We start from the raw sequence: 20,432 nt of genomic DNA, 5'->3' as shown, positions 1-20,432 counted from the left end.
TAGTTTGTCTATGATGGTGACTCTTTAATGCAGATATACGTATTTTTTATTGGTACTTGTTATGTTTTCCATGAAAATATTTTTTTCGTGTTTATATAGGGCTTATCTACAACTTAAAAGCAATTTCAAAATATAGGAAACAGTCCTATTACGCAGATGGAACTATAGACCGCTGTTCCCGAAATTTTTTTGACGAGGACTGTTATTGTTCATCAATAATAACGCGAATAATTTGAGATTAATTAAAAGGGAACAAGTTTCCTACAGAATTTCATGTTAATACCATAAAAAATTCAAAGAAAATTTCAATCCGATCGAATCTGTATAATCACGTGAATATCGTGTGTTTCTTTTGCAATATTCCTATTGAATTTTCCACGTTGTGTTTTCTGAAACTGCAGATTCATCTCGCAACTGATATCATTCTCGTAATCTACAACATCGAGTCAAACAAATGAAGCACCATATTAAAATTGACAAACAACTGGATTGTGTCGGCGTCGTCCAACTGGTCTAACGTTTTTCTTCTTCTTTACAATTTTTGACTTCAAGAACTCCACATCTAGAATCTCCGTAATATTTCGACTCACCTTTCGTTTGGTTGACAAATTTCAACCGAAATTAATGTTTTAGACTACCTACACATTTCATTATTGCAGTTTCGTATTAAATTGACCCCGTCGTTATAAGGAACTGTTTTCGGAAGGCTGCAAGACTAAACTGACAGCACAGAAACTGAGAAAATTCTCAAAATTTTACCGATTACGAAACAGTGGATGACTCTCATGTAAATATCTACACTCGCACAATTTATGACATGATTATGCGAAGTTTTACCTTCAAATTTTGCAATCAATTTTATTTTTGGAACATTTTGAGATTTTTTTTAGTTCCCTGATAAGAAGTTTTTCCGCTCAAGATGCTATTCTACGCCTATTCCTTTTAAGAGCGTGTTAACTCAATTTTACCATTCCTTTTTCTTGTCTACTAACAATTGTATTAACTGTGTTTCATCACAAAATGAGTCGGAAATGAGATATTACCAACAAATTAATTTTGGGCACCAATTTTCGAAGATGACAGAGTGAACTGCAAAAATACGAGGTGGTAAAGTTGAAATTCGAAAATTTTCCAGGTAAAACTACCAAATGACTCATCTGGATCAATTCCTCTAGTCACAGACGAGTTCTTGCGCTCTCCCCTCAGAGTAATAAACATAGATAGAGGGAGCAAATGTCATTTTCAGTAAGCAAATTTTGTCCCCAACGTGAACTATCAAATTTGTCATGAAGCGCGCGGAAATGAAAACATATCAGTGATACGATATTTCGCTCAATTCGCGAGTTTCTCCACAAAGAACGCACTTCTTGTGTCCCATAGTGAATCATCGTTTCATATCAACTCAAAATATATTGAAATAAATACCTAGATATATCAGAAATTCAAAAAACAAACTTCAAGCGCGCCCAACGACATGAAACAACCGATGACACTAGGAGAGCAAAAGTTGCCAAACCTTGGATTTTAGCAGGTAGATAGAAAAAATAATAAATATTCTGCATATTATAAATTCGACAATTAGGAAAAATATCGGATTCCAAATATTCAAATTTGCATATCCAATCGGGAATCACTGAAATAAATATATTTCATTCAATATAATATACATTCATTAAGATATATTAAAATTGTGTATTCGAAAATATATCACAATCCGATTACGTAATCTTACCATGTTGGGGACATGTAAAAATTGCGTGTACTCCCTCAACCTACGTTTATTACTCTAAGGCTTCGTCCAAAATAATATCATCGCAATTTCCCATCTCCCGCCATCCTCCCAGACACCAACGTCACAATTTTCCGCCCTCGGGAAAACCCCAGAAGATAAAGAATCATCAGAGACGTCAAAGGCCGTGTTTGCACGAATTTCGACGCATCATTGCGTCCCCCGGTCTGGCGGGCGTGTGTAAACACGTCCGCCCCCGCGGGGGCGTCTCGTCAACCGACGTTTGACGTCCCGATGACATCATACAGCGTCAGACAATCGGATTATCGGAAGCGCGAGGCCCGGCAACAAGTACAATATCGGATCGGCCTAACCGCAGGATAATACAGGAGGATTAGCGCTGGGATGTGGGGGCGGGGGGGATCACAGGGTCAAGTGGGATTATCGGTTGGAGCCGTAGGGGTATTTTTGCGCGTTTGTTATTACGGGAAAGCAGCGACCTAATTTTTTTTAGCCTTAAGAGCTCTGTTTAAAACGAAATATGTTATATATTTGAAATCAGGGGAAAAAGAGCTTTTCAAATATAGAAAAATATACAGGGTGTTCTATTTGAAAAAATGAAGTTGCTATCAATATGTGGCCCACTCTGTATATATTTCGTTTTGTGAAATCATTTTAAAAAACACTAGTCGATTTCGTGAAACTTTTGTAGAAAACATTTTTTTGCACCTCTTTTAGTAACAAAGTTAAAGGGGGGGGTCAAATTATGGTAAAAAACCCGGTACAACTAATAAATAAAATTAGATGCGTGCAAAGTCCAAGTGGATGTTCCAATACTTTTGTGAAGCTATGGGATTTCCATTATTTGAAAAAAAGTTCTTTGATTTACAGATTCTAGTATAATTTGGTTATCATTGTAACAAAAAAAAAATCATATCATTTCAATGTTTTGCAGACAGGTTCGACTTCAGATTGATGTATTTTCGTGTGCATTTTGCGCGGCACACGTTGCCTCTACATCCCTTCCCTACGAAACGACAGAGTCGCCTCATGAAAAAACGCCCGGTAAAAAAAAACGCCGACGCGTAGTAACGGGCGGATCGAAAGAGAGTAAAAAAACATGACCCGCACCACGTGACCCGCTTTTTCGCGGGCCTCTGTTTCGTCGACCTCGCTCGGGGTTGCACTGATTAATCATTGAGGACGACGCGGGTCGCATATTTCGAAACGTCGCCGGTTCCGCTCCTCTCCTCTCCAGGGGGAGCTTTCAATTAATATGCCGAGCGTCGGATACGTCCCGCTTTTACTGAATTTCATTTTGAGGGAATGAGGTAAAGGGGGATTACCCACCTGGGACTACCCGACTCTGCGTATAACCCGTACTGAAACGTCAAATGTAACATTTCTCTCAATGAATCCCCGGCCTAATCATTAAAAACATTTTTTTTTGCTGATACATATCAATCAGCAAAGTATTACTTTCCTGCCTAGGCAGCAAGGTGATTATTCTCAATGGGAATAAAAACAAAAAGGTTCTGGGCGAATGAAAGGAGTTTGTGCTCTTTTTCTGGCAAGTGTGTTGGTCTCTTCATTTCATTTGGTTCCTGAGTGACCGAGAACCAAGACTAAACAGGCTCTGTTATTCTATTTCGATGGGTTTCCTTCGCCACTTCAATATCATTTCAGAATCTATTATATGTAAGCTCAATGCTTTGATTGCAGCCTGACTGTATGGCTATATCACATTTCTGATAACTTCTCACTAGGTTAATTTCCACACATCCTTTAATTGCTAGTATCTCTGCCTGAAAGACACTTGGACAGTGGTCTAGCAATAGTGAGCATTTGGTGCCAGCCCAGAATACTCCAGCACCAGTTCCTCTTCGTTGTTTTAGAAAAATGTGTGTACCATTTGATGGTACTCTTTTTGAGAGGTGTAATTATGGACTCCCTTTCCCAATATTTTTTCCACTTGAAATCGTAGTCAAGGTTTTCTCGATTTCAACTAGAAAAGAAGATTGGGAAAGGGATTTCGCAATCCCAGCTCTCAAAAAGAATACCATCAAATGGTACAAAGTTGGTTGAACATCCACGACTAGGACTGACGTTGGCACTAAGCTCACTATTGTTACGCCGCTGTCCAAGTGTCTTTCTCGGATGTAGTCCAATCTGGACGTCCAATTTTCGATGACTTTTTCCAACATTTGTGGCCGTATATCGGCAATAACACGGCGAATGTTGTCTTCCAAATGGTCAAGGGTTTGTGGCTTATCCGCATAGACCAATTACTTTACATAGCCCCACAGAAAGTAGTCTAGCGGTGTTAAATCACAAGATCTTGGAGGCCAATTCACTGGTCCAACACGTGAAATTATAGGCGGTCACCAAAAGTGTCCTTCAATTAATCGATTGTGGCACGAGCTGTGTGCCATGTTGCGCCGTCTTGTTAGAACCACAGCTCCTGGACATCATGGTTATTCAATTCAGGAATGAAAACGTTAGTAATCATGGCTCTTAACCGATCACCATTGACTGTAACGTTCTGGCCATCATCGTTTTTGAAAAAGTACGGACCAATGATTCCACCAGCCCATAAAGCGCACCAAACAGTCAGTTTTTCTAGATGTAACGGTGTTTCGTCATACAATTGAGGATTAGCTTCATTCCAAATGCTGCAGTTTTGTTTGTTGACGTAGCCATTCAACCAGAAGTGCGCTTCATCGCTAAACTAAATAAAATGGACGTAGTGCGCGATACGTATTCCGCACAGAACCATTATTTTCGAAATGAAATTGCACTATTTGCAAGCATTGTTCAGGCGATGAATTGCCAAACCAAACTGAGAATAAATCACTTGACAGCTGTTAAATCGGTCGCCATCTTGAACAGTAATGCCAACTTAAAGTTATATACCTCGAAAAAAACACCCTTTACTTGTTCGAAATAGCTTTAGTTCACGAAACAACCTGCAAGACTCCCAGTTTCCGTTCAAAGCCACCCCCAAAATCGGATCCGACCCAAAATCCACCTCCCCCCCCCAAAAGGGAGATCCACGTCCTCCCCTATCTGTACCAGCAGCCAGCGTCTCGTCTACGTTCAATTAGAGGTGTAATTACTCCCTCGGCCCACGGACTCGTTACACCTCCACGTATATGTGGAACAGGGACGTGCAGCGGGAGAGATTGGAGGAGGAGGAGTAGGAGTAGGTGGTAGAGAGGGATCGATACAAAGCGCGTCGCTAGCCGGGGCGGTTTGGCATGAGGACGAGCGGGGGTGGCGGTGGTACACGTCGAGGTCCATCCATCCGAGGGAGGCGGGGGGTTGTTCCTTTGTTCCGAGGCTGTAACGCCGTTGAGTGCCCGACGCGTGGTCCGCCCATGGGGATGTGTATATGGTTGAATTGCATGAATATTATGGAGAGTGCTCTCTTTGGTTTATGTGGGGGTTGGAAATTAGGGAGATCAAATTTTGGTAGTAGTAAAATAAAATAGGAATGTTGAAATCAAGAGATTTCCGATAGGAATGAAACGAATGGCAACACTGTACGACTATGGTTATTTTTGACGTTTCTTATGTCATTTGCGTTCAGTAGGTTATGTCTAAGATGCATAGAAAACCAGGTGTGTCTAGTTACATCTGTAAAACTTTCAGACCAAACGGGAGATTTTCAGATTTATACCTACTTGATTTCGAGGGATCGCGTCTGTTTCAGATGGCGCATACATCGTTTATATTTGACATTTCTCTCGATTCTCGGCTCTCGTGACCTTTTAGTATCGAACAATAATATTTTATATTCTATACTCGTAACAATCTTCTATACTCTGTCATTATATTCCATTCATTTCATTGAAAATTCGATAGGAACTGAATTGTAATTTATGTTAAAAGTTCGTAAAGTCTAAAATCAATATTTCATTTTTAAACATCGCCAGACAGATAGTGGGAATTCGAAAATTTCTGAAGAGCGCCACCTTACAGAACTCTGGTGAAGCAGAATACCAAAGCAACAGGGGGATATCTCAAAAAAGTTGAAACAAAATCGAATCAATACGCACACCAGGGATTCTATGCATCTTAGATAACGCTTCAATGACGTTTAGAAATCGTTTTATCAAAATAACTGCTCATTTGTGAATACTGAAAGAAAGAATACCGCACACTTTATTGAAGATGGTGATCCTCTGTCAAATTTGCTGAATTTTTGATGTTTTATAGTCCAAGTATCCCCAAACAAAAAGTCCAACGGGCAAAAGTTTTTCTATAGGCTAGTTTTGACGCTAGAGGACTCTGAAAGCTCTCAGAACGGAACATTTATATTATAATTTTTGCTTTATTTTAAAAGGAACACTCCATATATTTCTTCTAATGTGATGAAGAATAGGATTCATAAACATTTATTGATTGTAGATCGCTAAGGCGATTTGCAACCATTTTCGAATAATTGAATTTTCAAAAATGTTAGTACACCCTGTATAAGTGATAACCGATTCAATCTTGTTGAGATCGGTAACTATTTCAAGCTTTGTATCAAATTTTCTGGTAATCACCACGTCAATTGTAATTTCAAAACCTTTTTTATATTAGATATATATTTATAATACTCGAGTATTTTTTCGAACATCCATCTCATTTTTTTTTTTTATACAAATTGGTGCATATTATACCTATGAATTCAATTTTGGCAAAAGTACTTTCGTAGTTTTTTTTTCAGAAATATGAAAGTAAATGCTAACACGCACGCCACTGTGGTCGCTGAAGAAGATGTAATCAACGTGAAATAATCACCTTAATGAGTTTTTCATTATTACCAAATCTCGTTCAAATATTCCAAATCGTTTCGGAAATATCGAGGAATTTGTTATTTACTTGGATTACATTCAACGCCATTCGTATCTTGGAAACGAAAACAATATCCTGTCACTCGAAACAAAATGATCGATAAATAACAAAATCTCAAAAAATTTCAACCAATCAGGGTAAACAAACATCTGGCAATGGTAGGGGTGATTGCGTGAAAACTTAATTGAATTCTTCTAATTTGATAAACAGATGAATCATCGTACGTGGATTATTTAGATATAAACAGATGTTCTTATGACTTATCAGTTCGAAATATTTAATTACAATTCGAATTTTGGTTGAAAGTAGAAACATTTTGAGCATTTCTAAGAACGAATATTTCTCTTGTTGTTTAAATCAAGTTCGTTTGATTTCGATACATCTATTTCTATCTGAACAATTTAGAAATCATTTTATTTGGCCGATAACCGATAAATACAAATTTTGCTCCCGTATATTTAAAGGTATAGCAAGACCTTTGGGTTAGAAAATTTTTTGAATAAAGAATAATGCAAAATGCATTTCATATCATTCTGAACTACTTTGGTTTTCGCGTATGTACAGGATGTCCCAATTCCTATGCTCATTGGAAGGATCTTACGAACTATAAGACTTGGGAAAAATCCTCCCCCCAATTTTTTTTCGAAATAATAAGGTATCAGGAAGCAGATCATAGAAATATTGATTCATTCTCGAGTTACAGGGCGTCTCTGAAAAATTACTTTTGCAAATATTCCGCTATATCTTCGTTTCTGTCTGAAATATTCGAAAATTCTCAAAGGTTTTTTTCAATAATTATGATTTATATGTTACTCATAATTGATCATAGTCTATTGTTGAAAGGTTTTAATTCGAATCATCTCTTTTACAGAAACGAAACAAGAACAGGAAGACCTTATGGCCGAAATAAAGAAAACTGCCAACAAAGTCCGCTTGAAACTAAAGAGTAAGTAAGCTTTGATCAGATCGTTCTCATCAATCAACAAAAAAAAAAAAACAGCAAATCCATTGACGAGGACAAACGTTTTACTATCTGGGTTTTTCCCCTGCTATCCGTTCATATCGTCCGTTGCTATTTTTCAGACATCGAACACAGTATAGAACAAGAGGAACAAACTAACAAATCGTCGGCCGACCTGAGGATAAGAAAAACCCAGCATTCAACACTATCCAGGAAGTTCGTGGAGGTCATGACGGAGTACAACAGGACCCAGACCGATTACAGGGAACGGTGTAAGGCCAGGATACAGAGGCAGTTAGAAATCAGTAAGTTGAGATTGTTTTTTTTTAAGAATTCATTCAACGTCTTTCAAATTTCCTTGAAACTGCACAGATTCTGAGATTTTGATCGTCTGGCGTTCGGAACTGGTTTTGAACTGGACTGAATATCAGTCCTGAACCAGTTCAGAACGCCTAAAACTGATGCAAAAAGTATGTGGAAAATTTATTCAATAAGATAATTTAATTGGCCTAGTAATTTCTAAACTTGTCCCGAATCAGTTCTGAAAGGAACTGGACTGAACATCGGCCCTAAACTAATTTAGATAGTATGTGAAATATGTTCTGTTATTTATTCAATGAGAAAGTGTTCAGAGCTGAATCAGTTCTGAACACTTCCAAAATGACCAACAATTCGTTCAGTCTTAGTTTCCCAATACATTGACATTATTATACGTTCAGAACCAGTCTTGAACTGAACTGAACATCTGTCCTGAAACAGAACGCCCTAAACTGATCCAGATAGTATTTGGAACATTCTCCATCTTTCATTCAATTGTATTGTCCTAATAATTTCCATACTTGTCCTGCATCAGTTCTGAAAAGTCCGATAGGATGTTAATTTTTAGTTTCACAATACATTAACGTTGTTTTTCGTTCAGAACCAGTTTTGAACTGGACTGAACATAGGCCCTAAACTAATTACGATGTATGTGGAATATGTTCTGTTATTTATTCAATGAGATAGTGTTCAGAGCTGAATCGGTTGTGAACACTTCCAAAATGACCAACGGTTCGTTTAGTTTTAGTTTCGCAACACATTAACATCATTATTCGTTCAAAAACAGTCCTGACCTGGACTAAACATCGGCCCTAAAACAGTTCAGAACGCTCTAAACTGATCCAAACTGGTTCCGAATCAGTTCTGAACACTTCCAAAATGCCCAATACATTAATCGTTCAGAACCAGTTTTGACTGAACTGAACATAGGTTCCAAACCTGTTTAAAACTTTCAAACTAATCGATCCTTTCTTAATTTAGATAGTTGGACTTGACCGATTCCAAACTGGTTTCTTATTCCATTATTCTTTCCAAATACAACAGTAATCGTTCAGAACTGTACTAAATGTAAAACCGAGACCAATTCTGAACGCTCCTAATGTCTGTAGTCTGTAGACAACTCCTGTTATTTTTTCTTTTCGAAACCAGTCACAAACTGGTTTTTTCAATCGTTCTCTGCAAACTAAACTGATACTATCTGTTTTGTTTACAGCCGGCAGACAAACAACAAATGAAGAGCTTGAGGAAATGTTAGAACAGGGCAACCCCGCTGTATTTACTCAAGGTGTAGGTATCCCACTGATACGCGGTCTGGTTGGAAAAAAAAGCAGGATAGTCCTTGTTCATGTTCATACTATACTTATTTTTTCTGACCGAACCTCGTATATGTATTTTCGGCTATAATGTAGGAGAGAAAGAGGACTCGTTGATGATCGACTGAATTTTCCGCAGATTATAATGGAGACCCAGCAGGCGAAACAAACGCTGGCCGACATAGAAGCCAGACACGCTGACATCATCAAATTAGAAAACTCCATCAGGGAGCTCCATGACATGTTCATGGACATGGCGATGTTGGTGGAGAATCAGGTATGTACGGTGGTTCGATCTCCACGGTTTTTATTATCGCGAATCGAAAGAATCCGCGGAGTGCCCCATGGCTCTGTTCGAGGCTTCACAATATCTCTTATCACTTAAGTTATTGAATTTCTTGGCAACGATTAAAGTAATTTTAGTATTGAAGTACAAAAGAAGCTTGGATTCAAGAATTTTTGTGAACAGTTTTGTTGTTTTTAATTCGACACTACATATCTTTTTTCGCTTCAATTAGGTTGATCGAACCTTGAACTATTTTATTCAAATAAGCATTTGTATTAATGCTCAAGTTTATAGAATTATGATTATGATTAATTTTTTGAAGAACGTCTAAATATAGGTTGACATAAAAAAAAAAACATTTTTTGATTATTTCATCATTTCGAACAATTTTTATTTTGTATTTAATTCATTTCGTTTTAGTCTTATTCAATTTTGATAGTATTTGATCGAAACTCTAATTAATTTGTCAAAGAAATGCAAAACTCTTAAATAGCCCTGGTTCTAGTTGGTTTCTTTATTTCTATTCCTCTAATCAGCATGGAATTGAACTTGTGTGTAACATTGGAAGGTTTCCTCAATAACATGGTGAATAATTAGGGATAATAAACAAACCTTGAGAATTACAGATAAAAATTCATTACTTTCCGTTCATTAGTTGTGAATATATTCTTAATTGTTTTTTTTAAGCCTTCAAAAATCGTAGATCTAATTCTCGAGACCAATACCAAACTGTATTCGATTTTAGTGCCAAATTTCATGCAATTGATAGTGATTTTTCTCCTAATTGTTTTCAATATTTCTTTTAAATTCGATGATAAATGTCTCTAATCGTTTTAATCGAAGTTGCCACGTCCCAAACTTATTATCCTAACGTAATTCAACATCAATTTTGGGTAATCGCAGCACAGAGGATTAAAGAATTCGAACTCAATTTAGACACTCGAATAGAATTACACTTAATTGGGCGCACTTGATTAACTTTTCGAAGAGATAACGAGAAAAAAAATTAAATTAGAAATTATTTCGGGCTGCGGTGTGTAGATGGCGCCGATCAATATGTAAATAACATTGGATTTGTGTCTTATGAGAATGGGGCCACTATACTAACCTGTCTATAAAGTGCCAAGTGTACATCTATAAAAGATATTTCAGAAGGCATACATATTCACCTCTCAATAAAATAGGCATTACAATTTTCAAGCTTAGTGGAGATATCATAACCTAAAATTAACGCCAGTTCACTGAAAGTTTACTGTTTGTACTCTGTTTTTATCAGCAGTTGTTTTACAATACATTTTATCTATTTCAATCGGTTTTAACATTATGTTTTGAATTATTATTTAATTCACATGGAATGTATGCAATCTTCTTAAATATGACACTTATCTGCTGTCAATAGAACCATAGAATTGTGCTGACACTTTATAGATAGGTTGAATATTTTCTTGTTCCAACTCTGATCGCCTCTCTTCAGTATTTCTTGGTTGTATTATATTTTGTGCATTTTCGTTAACACTAACGTAGAGATTCAGATAGCTCTCTGATGGCTGATAACTTCAAAACACTTAACGATCATAGAGCTATCCGAATCTCTCAGATCTAAGTTTTTTCTTTAATGACACTCTCATGGCTTACTAACCACGAATGCTAACCTCTCTTCCTGGGCTATTTTAGGGTGAGATGATAGACCGTATCGAATATCACGTCGAACACGCGGTCGACTACGTACAAACCGCCACCCAAGACACCAAGAAAGCATTAAAATACCAAAGTAAAGCCAGGCGGGTGAGTCAAAACCTACTTACTAGTTTTTTAAGATGTCACAGTATTTCCGCTTTTAATTTTTTTATGTTTCGTTCTTTCCCCACCTCACCGACTACCTTCATTTGTACCTCCCCCAACCTCCTCACACGTTTTGAAAACTGTTGCTTTGTTTGCATTTTCTCTAAATGGTTTTTAATGTATATTACTAACGTGCCTTTGTCACTCTCTGTCTGTTTTTTTACTATCGATGGGTACTCTATGGTACTTCTATATGTATTTATATGGATGTTGGTTGGGCTGTTCTTTTTGGTGTTTTTTCTCTCTCTTTTTGTGTTTCTATCCGCATTAACCCAACGCCCCGCCCCCACGCCATCCTTGCGTCACCTGTACATACTCCTTCCCCTCTCGACACTCCTCCGCCACCCCCTTAGGGAGACCTGGTGGACAGGATAGAGTACCACGTGGGCCAGGCAGAGAACCACGTAGTGTCCGGAAGGTCGGAGTTGAAGACGGCGGCAATATACCAGACCAAGGCTAGGAAGGTAGGTCACCACGACCTTGGTTCTTCCCCCCTTACCCTAACCTCCAAAATACCAGCACCAACGTGTCGCTTAGTTGCTGTCATCTTTTCGATGTTGATCTCGTGTTGTTTCTGTCTATCTCCTTTGGTTGTTTTTTCTTATTTTTGTGTTGTAACTGGATGCTAGATTCGCCAGCTCGCCTTTTATACGTAGGTCTAGATGTGAGAGACTGATCTCGGCCCAAGACGGGTGTTTTCGATCTGTCGGGGTCTGGTTTAAGAGATACAGTAGCTTTATTTGGGGTAAACCATGTTTTTGTTCACTTAAGATAACAAATCTTGGTATTTGACTTGCTGGTAAGTGAGCCTTTTGATCCACAAAGCCAATAGATCAATAGAGCTGGTAGATTCCATTAAATGAATACAGGGTGTTAGTGAATGGATACTACAACTTTCAGAGCATAAAAAAATAATTACATTCAAAATTAGAACCGCTTACAACACAATTGCACTTGCGGTTCAATCTTCAGCACACACATATCATAACCTCTTTTCTAACTTGACATATTCATGGAGCCACAGATCAAGAACTACAGAATATAATATAGCGATTGTAGGCAACCCAAGATACACAAACTTGTATGCAGGGTGTTCCTGAATTGAAGGTACAAAGGAAAATGAGAGATTCCTTGGGTAATTTCAAGAAAAAAAACCTTAAACATGGGCCCGCAAACGCTATGATTTCGAGATACAGGGTGTTTCTTATAGTCCTACTCTTTTGTGATGATTATACCAGTTTATCGAATCTTTATTAATCTTTGTTGCAGGTTGGATAAATTAGTACCAAAAAATATAATTAATTTATTCATCACATTTTACTAACTGGATCTTTATAAGAATTTGGATTTTCCTGGGGATTACTGGACAATTAATTGACATTTTTTCTCAAAATCGGTAGCAGATAAAAAAAAGTTTCTTTTTACATTTTTCTAAACAAGCAGTGGGCCACCAAAAAAAAGTTCTGGAGAAAAGAAACGAGTACTGCTCCAGAAAAAATATCACCCTGTAGATTTGCATTAAAAACTAGCATATCGCATGATGAAAACTTTAAATTGGAATGTTTATGCCAAATTTGAGTTGAATATCTTGTAGAGGGAGGGTGCTATGAGAAAAAAATACTTGAAAAAAAAAAATAAAAATTTAACACCCTGTTTCTCAAAAACAAAATAATTGCGGGCCCATGTTTATAAGATTTTTTTTCTTGAAATTATCTGAGAAATCGTGTCATTTTTCTTTGTACTTCCAATTCAGAAATGCCCTGTATGTATATTATTATATGTGATTATATAAAGTTTGTTGCATTTATTCACTAACACCCTGTACACATCCAAGATTTATCATTTGTTGCCGAGGCTCTTACTATATTATATGCGCCTTTTATAGTTTTAAAAGCAATTATCCTGTATCTCATAAACTAGATTTGTTATTTTATTTTTCAGTTTACTGTTCAATAAAATTCATACATGATTATAATTATTTTGAAGTACTGCAATTTTGGACATTTCAGCCTCACACTTTAGTTGAAAATGTCCATTTTAGACTAGGTCACATCTAGGTTGTTATCGACTAGATATCAATGCATGCCGAAGATAAACGACAATACTATTTCTCTGTTGATAAGTTTTCTTGGATATTTTCAGTTATTTTCTTGAATTCATTCCATTAATTCGGAGAAATATTATTGTCTATTTTTGTTTGCAATCCCTGGCAATCTAGCATCGTCAATTTGATTCGGGCAAGGTCGTTTTATTTTTTAAATTATTGTATACGATCCATGTAAACTGCTTGTAGATGTCATCTCCGTCGACCTTGCTCTTTTACGTTCCTACCATCAGCATTACATTTATTTTCTTTTCGTTTTTGTCTGTTCACAGAAAAAGATCCTGCTAATTATCTGCCTCGTAATAGCTATCATCATATTAATTGCCATTTTATGGTCGTTTCTACCCTAAAAGCCCAATCCTAAAACTCTCCTCCAAGCCTGTTAAGTCGCATCAAAAGCGGGTAACCGTAGGAAGAAAAATAGTGAATTCTACTGAAATACTTGTGTCTCATATGTTCCCTTCAAGAGAGACCGAAAGTTCTTACGTAGCAACGTCATTTCCATTGGAGTCAGTCTGTACGATCATGTGCTTTCAATTGACCCCCCCTCATCTTGTAAATTCAACATCAATTCACTTTCTAAACATTCTATATACGTACCTAAGATCTTGCCAGACCTTATCGGCTAATGTCATCATCAATTTAAGGCACATGTCAAACAGTAACATTTAGGTACCTTGTGTTGGTACCGAAAAACAAACTGTGTTTCTGTACTCGACTTGAGAGTTATTTGAACAGAATGTGTTGGAATTATCGAAAAATATTAATGTTTCCTTTGATAAAAAAATCAAGTATCGACTTTTACAAGGGGTCAATTTGTACCTGTGCTTTCAATTGATAGCAATTCGATTTAACACTGAAATTTTCATCTTTGTACCAAAGACATGTTTGGCTCTGTGATTTGGATTGTAGCAATCCATTTCAAACTTGTATCAATTCAAGGCACATGTGATTCATATGTGAAAATGTCTCCAGACAGATGTCTTTAGATACCGTATGTTGGTACTAATGAAGAAACTGTGTTTCTTCACCCACTTAAGAGTTACTTAAATAGAATGTGTTGGAATTTTCAAAAAATTATTAAAGTACTATAACAAGAAATGTCTGCATTAAGTATATTTGTGGATATGAGAGGCATAACCTAGCAATAAATAAACCGTTTCGATTTACTTCCTGTCATCTCGAAACCATAGAACTTATTGTGCAATATAATATATTATGTCCTAGTTTTGGCTGAAAATTTACTGAAGATTTTAACCTTGTTGTGTTTAATATATATTATAACGATGATGTATATTTTTGTGAATATTTCAGAGTATTTTCAAGTAGCTAAATGATTTAGTTTTGTTTTTTTTATCAGGGACTCTGCCAAATTTAAAATTTATTTATATTATTTATTATTTGGAGGCAGGAAAATATATAAATATGTTTTAAGAATTTGATTTCGAGCTCAATTTTATTCGTTTTACTATTGTGCTTTAAATTAGGGCAGGAGCCTGAATGTTTTAGAGTGATAAGCCGAGCTTTGTGATTTTAAACTTTATGTGATTTCCGAAGAAAAAAAATCTCACAAATAATCCCAGCATTCTTCTGCCTGCAATACTCACTCAAGTCTTAATTATCATATCAATTATATATGTATATATCGGAGTTATTGTTACATATAAGAATTTTTTATGATTTATTGATGAAAATCATGTGAATGAAATGCCAAATAATGACTTGTCCCACTTGCTACGATTAATTTGAAATCAATTTTTATCCTTGTTTGCACCATTAGTCCTGAGATTTATTAATTGTATTTTATTTATTAAATATTAAATTTAATTTTATAATGTTTGGTTATTCTCTTTTATTTATCCTTCGGCCTTCAGTTACAACATACATACAACCTTATTGGAATTATTTTGAGGTGTTACTGGTAGTCAGTAGCTATAGATGAGATTTTTTTATGATATGAAAATTTTATTAGACTATGTTTCAATTTTGTGCAAAAATGGAAAAAAATAACAGTAAAATAGTTAATTTATGGTGCACATAATAAACATACAACATTTGACTATAAGTAACACCCATAGAGTAATAAACATAGATCAAGGAAGTATACGCAATTTTTACATGTCCCCAACATGGTTAGATTACGTTGTCGAATTTTCAAATCCACAATTTTACTATATCGTTATGAATGTATAATATATGGAATGACATAGATTTATTTGAGTAATTCCTGATTAAATATGCCAATTTGGAATACGATATTTTTCCTAATTGTCGAATTTATAATACGCAGAATATATTATTTTCTGTATCTACCTGCTGAAATTCAAGGTTTGGCAACTTTTGCTCTCCTAGTGTCATCGGTTGTTTCACGTCGTTTGGCGCGCTTGAAGTTTGTTTTCTGAATTTCTGATATATTTAGGTATTTATTTCAATATATTTTCAGTTAATATGGAACGTTGATTCACTAGACACATAAGAATTGCATTCTTTGTGGAGAAACTCGCGAATTGAGTGAAATATCCTATCACTGATATGTTTTCATTTCCGCGCGCTTCATGTCAAATTTGATAGTTCATGTTGGGGACAAAATTTGCTTACTGAAAATGACATATGCTCCCTCTATCTATGTTTATTACTCTGAGGTAACACCTTATTTACACCAAAATCAAATGTCAATATCCATATAAAATCGGTGGCACTAAAAAAAATTATAGATATTTTTGGATTAGTCGTTTATCTATTTGAAAATTTTAATAACAAAACTGTGCCAATATTTAGAAAGGTAAAAGTGTATAAAAAAAAACTATTTCGCATGCTAACTAAAATTTTTCTAACTCTGTTTTCCTTCTATGTCTGCAGAAGAAAATCATAATGCTAGTCTGCGCATCAGTGGTAATATTTATCCTTGCTAGTGCAATTTATGCAAGGCTAAAAGGAGGTTAAATTCCATTGATATCGTGAGTAAAGAAAAAGCAAACAGTTTATCTTGAAACCGACAATTCTAAACTACACAAAAAAATCAACACAAGCAATACAAACATTACACTAGTTACACATTATCACATCAAGATAAATTTTTTGCTTGAGAAAATTTGAAAATTTAGTATTTAATACTGCTGATTTATTTGTATTATATAAATAGAGCAATTTTTCTTATATGCTCCCATACCAAAAAGGAAATTTTTGCTTGCTTGCCAAATCTGTAAATGATATTTCAAAGAGCCTGGACAATATTCACTATAAGGGACAATATTCCAAAAATTTAAAAATATATTTCTGAAAATTAAATAATAACTGTTAATGATTAGTTGTTTTGTTTCCCAAACCACCAGAGATAGTGCCAAAAATTACACTTAAAATAATATAAATACACACAAGATTTTTTAATATTATTTCTCTTTTTTTAATTCTATTTAGGTGAAGTTAAGTTCTGGGTTTGATTTGGAAATTGTATAAATTTTCTGATGATAGTCATAAATTCTTCGAACGAAGCGGCTTTCATTGATCTCAGTAAATTGCAATCATGTAAAACAAATTGTAATGAATTTAAAAATATAAGTAGAAAAATATATTATCAAATTTTCAGATGAAGCTTTTGGTAAGTTGCCACTCTGCAGAATGTATATAAAATATACGCAAAAATTACCAAAAGTTCATACAAGAGTAGGAAAAATTGTTTGAAATCAAATTTATATAGATGTGTATTGGATTCTTCTCATATGTAAAGATGTACAATTTTTTTTTTATTATTGTATCTATTACAACAGTTATCCAGAGATTATTTGATGCAATGATGCTTAATATTAATATTATTTGTGCCTAACAGTTTCCTTTCGATAAGCTTCAAAAATATGAGTCTTCAATGCATCATTTAAAATATATTAGATTGTACTGATTATGTTATTGAATATTTGGTCACTTTGGTTCAGTATTATAGGTTTCTTCTTGAAATAGTGTTTGATTGAATTTCATTGGATTAGTCAACATACAAATGGTAAGTAATTTTGAAAAGTTATAATGATTAACCTTTTCCAAATAAAACCGTTGATATTTTTTTTTCAAATACAGGACAAATAATAACACTCATATACACTAACGCTCACATTCAGTCCACACTTTACACACATTTGTACACTTTACACTCGTAAAACATAAGCACACTTCAAAATACTCGACCCCGACATCAAAAAGACCAACTAGATGAAATAAAATCAAAAAATGTTCCCCCTTGCACATTGTTGAGTGACAAATGCACAAATGTGGAGTAAATTATAACCATTTGACTTGAAAAACGAGTGATATAAACCTTGTGATTTTTATGTCTACAGAAGAAAATTATGATCCTTGTTTGTTTAACAATTTTGGGATTGATTATCACCTGTACTATTGGAGGATACCTTGGAATTATATAAGCTGGTGAGTTGAACGACAATTCTAATGGTAAAATCACATTCCTACCCCCTCCGGGTAGCTTTCTAAACAATAGAGTGGGTACACGAATAGAACCATGAGTGATTCCACTCGTATTTTCTACCTGGATATTTGTAAAAAGCTCCCTATTGAAAACTTAGTGAATTCTTGAATATTAGAAGCTTACAGATGAGTTTTTAATATAATCTTTTTTTCTTCAGGTACTTCGCTGAAGGATTGCTGTTGTTTGGTCGAATAAGGGCCTAGTAACGAAAAATTGCTTCTTGTCAATTGCGAAATTGGCATTGTTTAATTGTTGGGGTCATAATCGAAGTTCAATCATTATTTAAAGAAAGAATCAATTCAAACATAGTTGATTGTATGCAGATCTTGTAGTTCTATGTAGGTTAGGTTAACTAATATAAAAGAAAATATTTAAGAACAAACGTTTACTATAGCAATAAATGTTGATTTGAAAAATGTGTGATATTAAAAATTTAAATCATTTACTTCTTATTCATGATATATTTTCGCTGAAAGCATTTAATACTGTACAGAAAGAAGTAAGATCCTCATTTCCGAGATTGATTTCATAAAAACGTATGCCAAATATCGATTCTGCAAATGTTCAGCACATTCGACTAATTTCTGGATATTCAGCATTGATCTAAAAACGAAAAAAAAATACGAGTTTAATGAAATTGGGAGAATAATGATTATGTATTCGAAGTTTCGGTAACTGCAGTAAGAAGTGAAAAACGTGGATAATTTCAACATATCGAATTGACAACACACTGCCTTCACATTATCTCGTATGAACACTGTAAATACAGGAAAAAATGTATTAATATTCTAGTTTGTAATTATTCATTATTAGATTTTAGCTCAATGCTGTAATATTCTCATTGTTAGTTACGCAAAAATTTTCCAGTACAATCAGCAGATTGTATGGCCTAACTCTTTGAACGGCAGTACCTGTTTGAAAAATACATTTTCGAAAAAATTAGCTAGGTGGATTTTTTCTTGATGTATGATTTTGGGTACTCCTTTGTGCAAAAAGGCTCTAAAAGGCTATATTGCACTTCGGCCTGTGGTGTACAATGTACAGAAGTGTTCATATAGCATTATTTAATAAATTCAATATCAAGGAAGACAAGAATAGTTCATTCAAACACATCGGCTGTTCTTACTGAATTCGTATTATTCAGCCTGTACATTCTTCGTACAATAAAGGTATGCTAATAATTGAGGACTGTAGGAAAAAAGGTTCATGAAAATTTTCTGATTCACTCGTCAACATATCATTATTACTAAATTGTAGACTCACATATCGTGTAAAAAAATAGTAAAAACACCCCATGTACACCCTAAAAAACACATGTCGTCTTCCTCTAAAACAAAACCCTTCAAGCAACCTTTCAACCACCCTGTAGTTAATCCCCGTGTTTATATTGATTTGGATATTACGTAGGCTTTCGATTGATCTCTAAGTATTAAATGAAGAGTCTTTAACGTCATTATATTTGTATACTTATTAGACAATTTTATACTGAACCTGGGTATTTAGAAATCCATAGACAGTCATTGGTTTAGAATTCAAATTTGAAGAAGAAAATAGTTCTATAATGTTAGCTCCAATGGAAATGGGCCAAAATCACATCTAGTTTGCAATAGTCGAAAATTAATCCCACTCTTTGGTGTGAAATATATTTCATTGAATTTCATGATTTGATGAGTATAATGTGATAATATTCCTAATGTGTTGAATTATTTCCTGATCTTTTTTTCGAAAATCTAAACTTTTATCTCCTAAGTAGAAAAATACTACAAAATAATCAAATGAAACCGTAGAAATTATTCTATTTGACATTATACCGAAAAAATCAAAACAATCCATCATATAATGGGCCAAAATCACAAGAAAATCACATCTAGTTTGTGGTAGTTGAAGATTAACCCAAAAAAAAACTGTATGAAATATATTTCATTGAAGTTCGTGATCAGTATAATGTGATAATATTTGTAATAAATACTTGAGTGTTTTGTAGATTAATTCAGTTTTTATTAGTTGTTTTTCTGAGTAGAGAGATTTGTTATTGTTATCGATAATTATAGGGATGAAATGTGATTTTCGAGTCCATTTTCGAGTATTTGTCAATTCGAATAAATCCTTCAGATCTGTAAAAAATATTTTCCTGTATCAACAGATACAATTAAGTGAGATTGTACTAAACTTTTTAAAAAATATGTAGTGATTTATCTCTGATGAAATTGTAATTATGAAAATAGCATACTGTTACAAATATATGGTGTTTTTAATTCCTTTAACTTCTGTAGTATGTGGAACTTATATCGTGTTGAGTCTGAAATTTTATTTTTCCATAAATGTGAAGTTATAAATTCCTCTAGCTATCATTTTCTCTAGAATGTTCTCAGGATACGTTCTTAAGAATTGAATCACATGAAGTAAATGAATTTTGAATGTCAATATTGTGACAATACCTACATATTGGAAAATAATGAAGTGAAAAATTTAAGAATGTCTTCACTAATGGTTTCAAATTTTTCTCTTGATATTTCAACAGCAAACTATCTCTGTTTTACAGCTGGAAGTATCCGAGATTAGT

The 20,432-nt window shown here is 34.7% G+C and overlaps 1 protein-coding gene across 4 annotated transcripts in view; it reads left to right on the top strand.

Annotated features, from left to right (window-relative positions):
* Nucleotides 1–19,858, top strand: part of LOC123681232 (syntaxin-1A-like) — a 43,554-nt gene extending 23,696 nt beyond the window's left edge. Inside the window, exons 4-11 of one of the 4 annotated variants that reach the window (XR_006747665.1) lie at nucleotides 7,443–7,517; nucleotides 7,655–7,837; nucleotides 9,064–9,137; nucleotides 9,303–9,440; nucleotides 11,124–11,234; nucleotides 16,255–17,389; nucleotides 17,724–17,811; nucleotides 18,027–19,858. Coding sequence is in view for 3 of the 4 variants with exons in the window: in XM_045619495.1 (XP_045475451.1) it covers nucleotides 7,443–7,517; nucleotides 7,655–7,837; nucleotides 9,064–9,137; nucleotides 9,303–9,440; nucleotides 11,124–11,234; nucleotides 17,724–17,807 (665 nt within the window). In the remaining variant the exon portion in view is untranslated. Of the gene's footprint in view, nucleotides 1–7,442; nucleotides 7,518–7,654; nucleotides 7,838–9,063; nucleotides 9,138–9,302; nucleotides 9,441–11,123; nucleotides 11,235–11,644; nucleotides 11,756–13,667; nucleotides 15,235–16,254; nucleotides 17,390–17,723; nucleotides 17,812–18,026 lie in introns of those variants that run through there. The other 3 variants (XM_045619495.1, XM_045619496.1, XM_045619497.1) reach the window with 3 other exon arrangements.
* The last annotated feature ends 574 nt before the right edge of the window (nucleotides 19,859–20,432 follow it).

Source organism: Harmonia axyridis, chromosome 5 (assembly GCF_914767665.1).
Source record: "Harmonia axyridis chromosome 5, icHarAxyr1.1, whole genome shotgun sequence".
Taxonomy (NCBI): Eukaryota; Metazoa; Arthropoda; class Insecta; order Coleoptera; family Coccinellidae; genus Harmonia; species Harmonia axyridis.
Note: the sequence above shows the minus strand (reverse complement) of the source record. Positions and strands in the feature narration are given on the sequence as shown.